Genomic DNA, 14173 nt, shown 5'->3' on the forward strand with positions numbered 1-14173 from the left:
CACACCTTGATTATCAATTAGCACCTGTCTCGTGACGCAGGGCCTCGTGTGTTTAATCGACCAATCAGCGCCCGCCGTCTGTTCTCGCGCTCTTCTGTCATAGCAACAGCAGCAGCAACGCACACACACACACACTCTCTCACATTCCTCCTCCATCCTCCATCCTCCAACACGACTACCAGCTACGTGCGTGGAGATCCGAGATGTGAAAGAAGGCCAAACCCACACGGCTCCTTCTACTTCCCGCACATCGCACACCGGGGACGGGCTCTGAACATGGAGGGCCAGCAGCAGCAGCACCACGACCAGGAGCAGCTGTTGCAGGTGCTCCGGAGGCTTAAGGAGGTCTTCGACATGTGCGACCGTGACACAGACGGCTTCATCCGGGTGGAGCACTTGGTCAATCTCGGGCTTCAGTTCGGACAAGGAGACGAGGTGAGACGGTTTTGACGAAGATTTTAGCGACATATTTGATATTTTAGCATAAAGCTGATAAGAAAATATGGCTAATAAGGTGTGTTTGCTAACCTGTCTTTTAATCAGGCTACATCATGAAAGCTAGCCCAATGTCACAGGTGTTTTGAAAAGCCATTGGATGAAGACACGTAGCTCAATAATTGTCGTTTCTTAAGGATAAATAAGAGTGTTGTCCCAATTAGCACTGAATATGGTTTGCTACGTTTCTTTCACTAAGCCTTTATGAATATTGCATGTCATAATGGCTCAGTTCTGTCTTTAATTAAAGTGATCATAGCATCTTCTATTTGATACAATTCTGCTCTTTAAAACCATTGGTTATGGATCCTGATAGGCCTACTGCTCATAATATGCCATGTGTTTTTTTTAGACATCAAAATGGCTCCTTCATTTCGTTATTATGTCAGTATTTATCTTGCCTACTTTTATAGCCTGTATCTTAAATTTAAATGGAAAAACTGCCGAGTACAACATAAATAGTAGGGTTGTCAAAAGTATTGAAAATCAGATAATATTAAAACTAGTACTCATTTGAGCAAGTATTAATACTAAAAAGTCACATTCACAGGGCAAAAATGAACATTTCCTTGAATAGCTTTAGAATGATCTTGAGATGTATCAGAATAAGGACCTGGACCTAACCAGGACGACTAAGGGATTGCACAGATATAAGGCCACATGGTAACATAAAAGGAAGTATTATCAATGTTGAAAATCACATTCTATTGTCTGAGTGTTTTTTTATTATGGTCTCGAAATTGGTATAAAGTATCGAGTTTATTCCTTACTATCAAAACTGAGGTTGAAATTTTATTATTGTAACAACACTGTTTTTACTTAACCTGCAATTTTACGGAATGGCTTTAATATATCTCCATAAAGGCCAGCTTGTCACACCAGCAGTATCCACTCGTAATATTATTTTTTTAGCAATAGAAAGACCTGTAATTCAATTAATATTAAATAAGTCTTACAGCTATACACTTGTAACAAAGCAATAACAAGGAGACAAACATGTGACTTACCTATCACTAGAAACGTAACATGTTCCTTTTAGTGTTGTCACGAAAATTTCAAACTCGATTTCAGTACTATGATAAGTTCTCTTTATTTAGAAAATAGAATGTCATTTTGAAGATTAACTTGTATTAGCAAAAAGTGAAAATGGTCATCAAGCCATACTGATATGCCCTGACAAAGACAACCTGTGTCAAAGCACGTTAGCTCATCCCATGTATGCAATAAAGGATTTTTACCTTCACTTCAACAGAGTGCCTCGGAGCTTTTTGACTGCTTTTTTAAATTTAAGTTTTTATACTACAAAGATGACTCAAATGCTAGCAAACAGTGAAAATCACCCTGTCCTTGAGGTGCACCTGTTCAGAATTTTTCACTAAGAAAGCTCCAAAGCTCTCACCTTTCTTGTCTTATCAGATCATAGTACTTTCTTTTATATTACCATGTGGGCTTTTATCTGTGTAATCTCTCAGTGGTCCAGGTAGGTTTGTTCCATAATGGTCCATAGGTGTATACTAGTCTGTGTGGTCTTATACAAGCTGTAATACAGCTCAAGATTCTAAAGCTATTCAGGAAAGGTTCCTTTCTGTCCTATGAACATGTCTTTTTTTCAGAATCGATACCTGCTCAAATGAGTATCTGGTTTTGATACTAGTTTTAGTATCAATTAGCATCTAATTTTCAATACTTTTGACAACTCCACTTTGTAATGAACCCCATCCTTTTCCTCCTATCATCCTAACATCTCATTTTGCGAAAGAGGTTTACGTTGCTATGGCAGCAGAGGCATTAGAGTCGATGTTCGATGATGTTAAATTGAGAATTAGTTTTAATTCATAATGACCCGTATCTAGACTGAGAGTGGATCTCCTGCAAAGCTGTGATGGCGGCTGAGCTCTAAAAATAACCCTTTCTCTAGAAGCTGTTTCTTCATCCTCCTCCTCCTCCTTCATCATCTCTTGTTTTTTTTCTTGCCATGGCTATGGAAGCTACACTTGGACTGACTGATGGATTATGGTTGCTGAAGCATTGCATTCTTATTATATGATGCTTACAAAATGAAAAGTAGTTCAAGTCATATGGATGCTTTGATGGCAGGTTGTCAGCAGAGTCAGCACAGCTTAGTGGAATCATCTACTGTCAAAATATTACACTGCCCAGGCCTGGACAGATTAAAGTATGTTTTTTATTTTTATTTTTTTTTTGGTAGCTATTTTTGTGAAACTGTCAGCATTTTTCCAGTGGAAATCAGATTAATGCCATACTATGCCACATTCCAGGTAAAGCAATGCCATCTCCCTGGACATGGTAAACATCATAAAAAAAGAATGGAAAAATCAACTGTAGCATTCTACAGTGTTATAAAGTTCTTCGCTCATCAAAAAAATGCCTGATGTTTTAGATGTTATCCTTACATGTTTGAGTAATCTTGTGATCTCTCCCGGGCTCTATTTGACCTCTTGGTTAGCAGTACGATTCTGTCGAAAGCTCAGCCCACAAGCCTACGTCACCTATGCTCTTCAAAAATTAAACTGAAACTGTAACATGGTCTAAATATGTTATGTCATAGTAGTTTAATACCCCTTCTACCCCTTCTACCCTAAAATGTTCACATGACCATAATGTATTCTAAAATAATGTTGCTAAATGTCCTCCTGTGTCAGATTAAGAGGCTGACCAGTTTCCTGGATCCCAACGCCCACGGCAAGATTAACTTCAGAGACTTCTGCCATGGAGTGTTTGCCATCAAAGGTGAGACGAGACAATGTGTAGGGTTGATATAAATCTGGCTGTTTATGTGTTCTGTGGGGATCAGAAGGAGGGAGTCACAGTCATGATAGCAGGGCAGCAGTGGTCCAAGGGTGAAGTAGGGCCAAGGGTGCTTGTTTAGAAATGTGTAGTGCTGACTTTACAAACATCTGCTCTGAAACTGTCCCGGATGGCCCACAATGGTGCCTTCTTGCTTTCTAACCCAGCTCTCTGTCCTCTCTTGTGCTGTCCCCACTCTGTCGGCTGCAGGCTGTGAGGAGATTCTGAAGATGCCTGTCACAGCTCGCTCTCGATCCTCCAGCCAGGCTTCAGTCACTGACAACGGATACATTTACCAGGTCCCACACCCATTTAACTATAACTTTCAACTATTACGAAGACAATTTAACATTATTGGCTGCCTTTTGAAGACCCATAACTATGGCTGCTTACTTTTACTTACTCTGATTTTTGTTTGTTTTAGATTAGATTAGTCTTTATTGTCTCCTTGCAAGCAGGGATTTATGCCTTATTAACTTTTTTGCCTTTCCCTGCATTTATCATACTCTAGAAGCACAAAGTGGACTAATAGTTTTCATAAATTCCATTGAAAACTATTTTTAAGGTAACAGTGTAATTAGTAACTCTCTCTGCACAATCTTGGATTGCATCAAAGCTTTGAATTTTTTTCTTTAATAATTTTCATTACCAAAAGGTCTTAGTAGAGCTAGTAACTATGTCTATGTGCTTTGAGTTCCATAATTATGTCATAATTTATTTTGTATATTTAATTACTTGGCCACATCAGAAAAAAATCTACAGCGCTAAGGCATCTATCTATATATGGCACCATCTTGGAACTAAAGTACCCCATCTTGGAACTAAAGTACTCCTACAACCACATTTATGAATCTATAAGCAGACTGTCCATTTAGTGGACATTACCAAACCTTTATCATATACTCTGGCTCTGTTGTGGTGTGCATATTCTCAGTCTGCCTGGTTCTCCATGTTGAATCTAAATGTGACTGGTTACTAGGCAACAGCAGAGTGAGTCTGTTGGAGGTGAGGCCTCCTCAGGTCCTGAGGAATCAGGATAACTTAATAAAAAAGACAGTGTTGAATAGATGATGGTTGACAGATCCCCCTTAGAGGATGGGGAGGTATGAACCTGAAGTCTGGACCCAGACATAGGTGAACTGGATGGTCACTGTAGTGTTTACATGTGAGGAGGATATGCTGTTATTTATGATAATTTATTCAACTGCACCTTTACAAGAGACATGATCATCAGAGCAAACTAGAGCCATTAAGGTTCAACTTCACAAAAGTGTGAGGTGACCTGTATAACCCACTCATATAAGCCTGCAATGTTCAGACTCCTAATCCTGCTTTATACAAATATTTAGAGCTATAATGTAAGCAAGCAAAATGGGGCAACCCATTGTCACTTTCCCCCCAGGAGAGACCACCAAGCCTGTTCCTCTCTTTAATATTCTTCTTCTCACAGAAATTCTGATAAAAATGGATTGTCCCTGACAGTTTTGTCTTTGTGTGTCTTCAGAATGGCGAGGCTAAGCTGGGTCCTGCTAACACAGTGTGGAGCTCTGAGCCCACACTCCATCGACGGTATGTTCCTGGTGTCACTGTTGAATAACCACATGCACACATGACTGTGTATGTTATGTTTGTGTAGTACATGTATATGATTATTGTTCATATGTGTGTGTGTAGGCCTCCTCCTCCTCCCAGCAGCAGCACCAGTGCATCGGCCTCTGTGCTCTCTGGAGAGGAGCAGTTCGAGGACTATGGTGAAGGGGAAGATGTGGAGTTCAGCCCCAGCAGCCCGTGTCCAGAGGAGGACTCTCCCCAAACCCACGGCTTCTCCGACATGGGCTCCTCTCCGCCCTCCAGGTCAGACCCAACACAGCCCTTTGTAAACCAGCTGCTTATTTAATATAACAAATTATCTTAAAAACTGCGCTAAAAACAATTATAGATGCATAAGACTATTCCAAACTTTTCAACAGAAGGCCTCAGATACACATGACAAAGCTATTGCTACTAACTCCATATAGTGGGTGAATGTGCAGACTTTTATTATTGGTTTATTTGGTGGGGACAGTGCATGTTAATGAAAAAAAATGCTGTAAACATGATAGATTGTACTATAGGCTTACTTCCATTGCATTCACTCTCACATGCATTTATATAGCAGTGTACATGAACACTGGAGTCAGGGTGGGCGAAGTCTCTTGCATAAGGACACAACAACAGTATTCACCGCACAAGCAGAAAAGGGCCCACAAGCAGGCAAGATAGAGCAAATGTCTGTGTATGGAAATATTCTGCGCATATGTCATAAGTCTGACTGAGTGGTTGCCCTCTATCACTGAATGTAAAACCAACATGCTAAATAAGTACGATGCAAACAGTAGTTTAAATGTCTTTGGACTTTTGTCATTTCACAGTGCACTTTGTGCTTATTTGTGCTGTGCTGTCAAATGAGTAGTAATAAAAGGAAGTTGTATTTTAAGCACAAACTGTATTGCTAAAGATGTGAGTTCTGTTGCAGCGGTGGTGAGACTCCTCAGAAGATGCGTCAGCTGTGTAACAGTGAGCTGCTGGACATCTACTGCTCTCAGTGCTGTAAGAAGGTCAACCTGCTCAATGATCTGGCGGCACGCCTCAGGAACCTTAAGTCCAACAGGTATCACCACCAGTGGCACAAAGAGACTTCTGCATTCTGCTGACCTACTTTTTACAGAGCACTTTACAATTCGGATTCAGATAATTTTATTAATCCCACCAGGGGAAGTTAGTTTGAGCAGTAGGAGGGCAGAGCGGGAATGGCGCAAGTCAAAGCTTCAGGTTCATTATGAGATTTACAGAGAAAAGATGCACATATACAACCACAGTTTATGTAGAACAAGGCAAAGGTATTTTTCTGACATTATTGGAAGTTGTAGTAACAACTCTCGTGTCCTGTTTGCAACGGTAAACAGATTAACAAACCCCCCAGCTCCACTGGCGTTAGAACTAATTTCCACATCTAAGTGCAATGAGTTTGCAGTATTCTTTAGTGACAAGGTTCAGGGCATTAAAAATGCCATTAATTCCACAACGCAAATAACAACCCAGCACCCACCTAGACACTTAGAGCTGACTCACTTTGCACCTGTAACTGACAAAACTGTCCAAGAGATTGTCACCAGTCTGAGTTCATCTACATGCTGCCTCAATGTGTTACCCACTAAATTTCTAAAGTCTGTGCTCAACAGTTTGCTATCACCACTCACTCTCATAGTTAATATGTCACTTCAATCTGGAACATTCCCAAGCACTTTGAAAACTGCGGTTATCAAGCCTCTCCTAAAGAAGAGCAGTCTTGATGCCACAATATTGAACAATTATCAACCGATCTCAAATCTGCCGTTTTTAGGCAAAGTCCTCGAAAAAGTTGTTTACCAACAGCTTATTAACTTCCTCAAAATGAACAACTCCTTTGATGTCTTCCAATCAGGTTTTAGACCCCACCACAGCACTGAGACTGCTCTTATCAAGGTGACAAATGACATCCGCCTGAACACTGATGCAGGCAAAGTCTCAGTCTTGATCCTGTTAGATCTGAGTGCTGCCTTTGACGCTGTGGATCATGGGATCCTCTTACAGAGACTAGAGGACTGGGTGGGCATCTCTGGTACTGCACTAAACTGGTTCAAGTCCTATTTAGAAAACAGGGAGTACTTTGTTGAAATTGGAAAATGTATATCAGATAAAATGTCCCTGACCTGTGGGGTGCCCCAGGGTTCAATCCTGGGACCCCTGCTGTTCAATCTCTACATGCTGCCATTAGGCCAGTTAATACGCAGCAATAATGTGTCTTACCACAACTATGCAGATGACACTCAGATGTATATCTCACTGGTAGCAGGTGAATATGAACCAGTGGATTCACTCTGCCACTGCATCCAGCATATCAGTGTGTGGATGCAAAACAACTTTCTTCTGCTAAACTCAGACAAGACTGAAGTCATCATCTTTGGCCCACAGAAACATAGAGAAAGTGTCAGCAGTCACCTCCAGTCTCTCTCTCTAAAACCTTCAAATCAGGCTAGAAATCTAGGGGTAACAATGGACTCACTTTAACAGCCACATCAAATCAGTAACATCTGCAGCTTTTTACCACCTAAAAAACATTGCAAAAATCAAAGGTATGCTGTCAAAGCCAGACTTAGAGAGACTTATCCATGCATTTGTCTCCAGTAGGTTAGACTACTGTAACGGTCTGCTCACTGGCCTCTCCAAACGAGCCTTAACACAGCTGCAGTACATCCAGAACACTGCTGCTCGGGTCCTGACTAGAACCAGGAAGCACGAGCACATAAGTCCTGTACTCGGGTCTCTGCACTGGCTTGCTGTAGCTCAAAGAATAGACTTTCAAGCAGCTCTGCTTGTGTATAAGTCTCTCCATGGCCTAGGTCCAAAGTATATCTCCAACATGTTAGTGCCATATGAACCATCTTGCAATTTGAGGACTTCAGGGACCGGCCTCCTGCTGATGCCCAGAGTCAGGACTAAACATGGGGAATCAGCGTTTCAGTTTTATGCAGCTAAAACTTGGAACAGTCTTCCTGAAAATGTGAGACAGGCCTCTACTTTGACAATATTTAAATCCAGGTTCAAAACGGTTGTTTAGCTGTGCATACAACTGAAAGGTTTTTATTCTGCACTCTTCTCCTTTAATAGTACATAGACATAGTAAAGTGACAGGAAAGTATTTGAGAAGTGACAGGAAAGTTTTGTAAAGTAATGGGAAAGTTCTTAAACTGAGCAAGACAGTGTTTAAAGAGTGCGAGAGAGAGAGTTTTGAAAGGGTGCAAATGAGTGGGTGAGAGAGTTGCAGATTGGGTGATTCTTTATGTTTTGATTTGTGTGATTTTTAATGTCTTTCTTATTCTGTAAAGAACTTTGAATTACCTTGTGTATGAATTGTGCTATACAAATAAACTTGCCTTGCCTAAAAAAATCCCATAGTGACAACCAAACATTCAACACATATTCAACACAGATGAATTGGGCCAGTGAAGTGCCCATTAAAAAGAGACTTCATCTACATAGGATTTATATTTAAAGGGTGAATGACTAGTTCATTTTAGACTGTTTGTAGTAGTCCTAATTATTCGCCGCAGTGAGTTTATAATGGCTGTCAGAGTCCAGAGTGGACTTTGGTGTCACTTCAGTGCTCACAACAACTAGGTTGCTCACAGGCCACTTCCTGTTTCACAGAGGATAAATTGCTTAGAGCAAAGAGAGACGTTTTTACATGGACAAAAATTTGGTAGAGCCACTTTAAGAGAAGTTATTTTTGGATTTGTCTGAATGTAATTATATTAAGCAGTCCTAACATCTGCTGTTACTGTTGTTTTCCAGTCCTCGGAAAATCTCCAGTCGAGCCTTTGGAAGGTAAGGTCCCTCTGTTATCTGTAGTACGAGACTCATTAGTGTCCTTTCTGTAGACCTGCTATGCTGGCCTAGTGTATTCAGTACAGTAGTGTACAGTTCACTGTGTTGTGTGTGCAGGCAGCTGATCCAGGCCAACCACAGTGTGTTTGGCTCCAGTCCTCACAGCAGCACAGAGGACCTGTTCACTGACAGCATCGACTCCTGTGACCTGGATATCGCTGACAAGGTCTGCCCCACACAGCACACACTCAACACGAGGTCTGCCCCACACAGCACACACTCAACACAAGGTTTTATATTTTATATATTCTATACAGCAGTGCTCCAGAGCATTATGCTTTATAGGTTATGTGTGTGCTATTGAAGCTTGACTGTACAAAACAACTTGTATATGGTGAAACCGGCAATGAAGGTCATAGGCACATGTATGTTTCCATCTTTGCAGCACATTTATGTGTATTTTGTAACACGGATAGCCCAGAGAATCATCAATGACCATCACACATTCTGTTCTCAGTGTTTGAGTTAAGTTAAACTCTTGATGACACAATGCATTGCATAAGCCATAGCAATTCAGAATCAAATAAAACTAAATGGCACCATAGAGTTGTACAAAGCAGGTCTGTCTTGGTCTTGTCTATTCTGTGTTTATTATATTATATTCTGCACACATTTTCACAACAAATCTACTCACAGTTGTGCTTTATTCACTCTTGTTTGCATTGTCTTATGGGTGCAGTTCTCGAACTGATTCTGTGTCACAATGAATATGGCTACTTATTTCCATAACATGGCAAATGTCCTGCTCATAGAAATTAACACATTGAAAATATTCAATAATGACCACAAATGTTGCTATTTTTATGCTGTCCATGACTGTCCATAGCTGTCCATGACTGTCCATAACTGTCAATAACTGGTGTGTTAGGTGAGTTACCTGGAGAAGAAGGTGACAGAGTTGGAAGGGGACTGTCTGGCTAACGGAGACCTCAAGTCCAAACTCAAGCAGGAGAACACTCATCTGGTGCTCAGGTACAACAATAGGCTGCGTCAGACTCACACAAAAGCAAAAACACAAGTCACCCGTTCTTTACAATTCATACATTCAAACACAAACACACGCCTTTGCCTTTGTACACAAATGTTAGTTCTGTACTTCTTACCTGCTTTACATCATTTACCGATACTCAATGGACTTTAGCAGTGTGACCAGTCTAGGGATGTCAAGATGAATCAATTGCTGTGAATATTTATGACCACAGTAGGTAATTCGTAGGAGTTTTAGAAAATACAGTATACTGCTGCTGTCAAGGAGCAAGGTGGAGCACAACATTAGATCTCGCAGGCTTTGTGTGTGTGTCCCCATGCACAGTGCTCCCAAGCTTGTCCCCAGCTTGTCACTCACCGCTAAAATGAAAGGCAGAAGTCCAGCTGTTGCAGCCACTCCATAAATCCAATATGCAAATCCTGTTGCCGTAAAGTTGCATCCAGAGTCTCTTAACATGTGATCCAACAACATATTTATCCATTGCTGTGACTGACAGTGGTTTTGCCATCAAGATATCTTTGTTTTAAATAAAGCATTACACTTTAACAACAGAAAAGCAACTGGTATTGGCTATTCTGCTGTCAAACAGAAAACAACAGTTTGTTCAGTTGTAATGATCCATAGCTGAAAGCAGAGGATAACAGTGGGTGTCATCCCCTCAGGGTCCATGAGCTGGAGGAGCAAGTAAAGGATGCTGAGAGCAGAGCAGATCAGAGCCTGGAGGACGAGTCCAAAAGACACAGGGAGGTGTACAGCAAAATGAAACGAGATCGCAACCATGAGATCGAACTCCTCTGCTCTAGGTATGCAGTCTAATCATTAATCAGACAGGGAAATGGTTTCTAAACTTGTGTGTACAACAGGATACAAGAACTGGAGGAGGAGAACGGAGACATGAAGTTAAATGTGCGCAAACTCCGCTCACAGACAGAGAAACTGGATCAGGTGAGGGGACGTGATTATTCTTCTTATTTCAATAGCCCACTTTACAGATGATGTCACAACTTTAGACAAACAGCCCGGCACATTTCACACATTCTACATTTAAACCAGAAAATTGTATATGAAAAAACAAGTTAATATTATGGTATCTTTGTACTGGAAATTAGGAGATTGTGACAGAGAACATAGCAGCTTTGCTTTACGGTACAATTTATTTTTTGTAACTGCGAAAAGAGCTATTAAAAGGTGCAATAATCATTCAAACAGGGCTGCTACAAAACAAATCGATTAATCTAGCAGTTATTCCTTAGGTTACTCGATCAGTTGTTTGTATTGCTAAAGGTCTGATTATGAGATTTTTTTCAAAATTTCACCCACATAAAGCAAAATTGATGTTGCTTGAGGACATCATGATGGAGAATATTCACAGACAATCTTGTTCCATGCTTCCTTTTGCTACAAATACGGTTTTGTCTGAGTCATAAAACCGCTCAGCACATAACAAGATTTGTTGGCTAGGTAGAGACCATAGATGACATAGATCATAAATCAATTAACTTCTTTCAGCCCTAAATTCAAACAATATTTTTAGGTTAACTGGACACGTTAACCAGTTAAGCCTTTGTTATAGCATTGTTGTTTTGACATGTATGTTGTTTTTGTATTTAATATGCCCCACTCCAATTGACCTCATCCTGTTGTGCATGTGTGCAGGAGAAACAGAGGATGTCAGACAAGCTGGAGGACACCAGTTTGAGGCTCAAAGATGAGATGGACTTGTACAGGAAAATTATGGACAAACTGTGGCACAACCGCCATGAGTTCCAGAAGGAAAAGGAGGCCATGCAGGAGGTGAGACGCTCTTTGATAAGGAACATGATAACAGTGTTTGACTAATGTGTGTGTGTGTGCAGCTGATAGACGATCTGCGGCGTGAGCTAGAGCACCTGCAGCTCTTTAAACTGGAGGTGGAGCATCCAGGCCAAGGAAAGAGTCTGTGTGAGTTAAACGCCCGTACCAGAGAGATTGAGATGGAGCATGAGGTCAAGCGGCTCAAACAGGTACATCCAATTTAGACAGCTAATGCTTGAAGTGCATTTGACAGATTAATATGTTTTTTGAATTAAGACTTGGTTTGATGTGATAGTACATGTGGTAAATATTAATTATAGTTTACATCAGTTAAGCGGCAGTTTGTGAATAAAGGTAGAAAACAAAATGTTGGAAATTACAGGAAGTAGTGCTGAGTTCTGAAAGAGAATACCTCTAGCTATGTCATCTCTATGAATGAATCAATCAATCAATGAATCAATGAAGTTTATTTGAGCAGATACAAGAAACAAAGTAAGCGATGACAAACGATCACATTTATCATATAAGATTTGCACAGAGCTCAAAAGGAGTAAGCAGAAGTAGATACTTACATTAGCCTACCCTCCTACTTTATCTACAACAAAAGCAACACAGCAGTTGATTACTGACAGAAGCATAAAAAAAACAACAACATAATAATAAGAATGAAAAATTCTCATACCAACAATAGATGCACCGGATGCTTGTAGCGTTTCTTAATTCACCTTGTGTTATGTGTACTTGTCAATCTTAATTCATGCACATGCCCATACACACCCTGTGTGCGTGCACATGTGCATGCATGTATTATGTGTAAAGTGCACGTGTCAATCTTAATTCCTACACATGCCCATATACACCACGTGCGCGTGCACATACGCATGCATGTGTTATGTGTGAGACATTTTACACGCAAGGAAGGCATTTCCCTTACAGTTTAAAACACTGATTTAATAAAATGTGTTGTCATTTATTTTTCTGTCAAATCATAACTATTGTGTAATTTTGACAGGTTTTGACCCTTGTTAACATTATAGTTGCTAGGTAACATACTTCTATGTGTATCATATTGGCTGTTTGTGTCCAACCAGGAAGTAAAATTATAAGCCTCACTAAAATTACAAAACTAGAACAGATAAGGCAAAATCTGTATAAAAAAAAAAGTAGTTGGTATATGCACTTTAAATACATATTCAAAAACATGTGATTGCTCTGTGTCTAACCACCTATATGTTTACCTCTTTAGGAAAACTACAAACTCCGAGATCAGAATGATGACTTGAATGCCCAGATTCTCAGTTTGAGCCTGTATGAAGCGAGGAATTTATTCTCTTGCCACAGTAAGGCCCAGTCTCTGGCAGCAGAGATTGACAGCGCCTCCAGGGACGAGGTGAGTTTCCCACACTTCACACTTCTATAAAAGCTGCTGTTTAATAGGGCTGCTGTACTCAGAGCTGCTTGTTTTTGTGTCTGCAGCTGGTAGATGCTCTGAAGCACCAGGAGGAGATCAACCTCCGTCTGAGGCAGTACATGGACAAGATCATCCTGGCCATCCTGGAACATAACCCTTCTATACTGGAGATCAAGACCTAACACCTCCACGTTTACACTAGATATAGCTCAGACATGCACCATGAGCATTCCACCAACAGAGGGAGCCAGGGTCTGTGTCTGTAGTGTCAAAGTCATTACAATCATCCTTGTTTACACCTCTCATGCACTGGACTGCCACTCAAACAGAGCCTAAAGTCACATGTTCATTTGCCAAAGCCCTCATGGTAGTAGGAGTAGTAACATGTTCTTCAGCTGCAATTACAGTACCTTTCATCCTCTATATCTTGTCTATTCTGTCTAGAGATGCACTGCATAGGTTCCTGTGGTCATAACACTGCGCATGACACGTACTCTATAGATAGAAAGAATGTTTGACCGTGTACTTCAGAGAACACGTCCCCGAGCATCTCCACTGGACTGTTCAAATCCTCACTGGTTCTTCTACAGCTCGTTTATCCCCATAACCACACCTCTTTCCTGGAGGTGAAGAGCATCACACAGTCTGTCTGAAGAACTTGAAATGGAGATTAGAGCAATGCTGTTGCATTAGTAAAAGCTGTCCATGTGTCTGAGGGCTCTGACCTTTGCCAGCTCATATGATGTAAAAATATTTCTATGAACTTTTCAGTGTCCCACGCTTAAGCTAGCCAAACACCAATGTGTTACTGAGAGGAGGCAGCACGGGGCTGCTGTACTGCACTAAAATACTATGTAGAACTAGTTTTGCTTTGTTGCACAAAGTGTGTTTCTGGTAGTATTGCGTCTTTTGTTTACAATGTGTAATATGGTATGTATTTATGCACAATGGGTGTTCTGTTAAGAAGTCACATTTGATTTAGTCACATATATATATATATTTATTGACACATCACAATGTAAATCATGTGTAAATTATTCTAATTACAATGTGCTGGTTTCACCAGTATCTTTAGTGAACATTTATTGATGCACATGTATATGGATAGCTTCACAAAGTGAAATGACATTTGACATAATAAAGTCTCTTCATACAAGAGTTGTGTCGTCATTTATTTGATAAGGCGATTCATTCTATGTTGATTTATTTTT

At 40.5% G+C, this 14173-nt stretch overlaps 1 protein-coding gene across 1 annotated transcript; it reads left to right on the plus strand.

Annotated features, from left to right (window-relative positions):
* Window positions 1-101: 101 nt before the first annotated feature.
* Window positions 102-14118, plus strand: rab11fip4a (RAB11 family interacting protein 4 (class II) a). Its single transcript, XM_055223556.1, has 15 exons — window positions 102-435; window positions 3159-3246; window positions 3514-3602; window positions 4808-4872; window positions 4978-5157; window positions 5819-5953; window positions 8677-8709; window positions 8827-8935; window positions 9638-9741; window positions 10420-10560; window positions 10621-10702; window positions 11414-11551; window positions 11614-11760; window positions 12798-12941; window positions 13028-14118. The coding sequence occupies exons 1-15, from the start codon at window positions 277-279 to the stop codon at window positions 13142-13144; spliced, it is 1731 nt and encodes a 576-aa protein (XP_055079531.1). The 5' UTR covers window positions 102-276; the 3' UTR covers window positions 13145-14118.
* The last annotated feature ends 55 nt before the right edge of the window (window positions 14119-14173 follow it).

The sequence above is a fragment of the Periophthalmus magnuspinnatus genome, chromosome 8, assembly GCF_009829125.3.
Source record: "Periophthalmus magnuspinnatus isolate fPerMag1 chromosome 8, fPerMag1.2.pri, whole genome shotgun sequence".
In the NCBI taxonomy this organism is placed as follows: domain Eukaryota; kingdom Metazoa; phylum Chordata; class Actinopteri; order Gobiiformes; family Gobiidae; genus Periophthalmus; species Periophthalmus magnuspinnatus.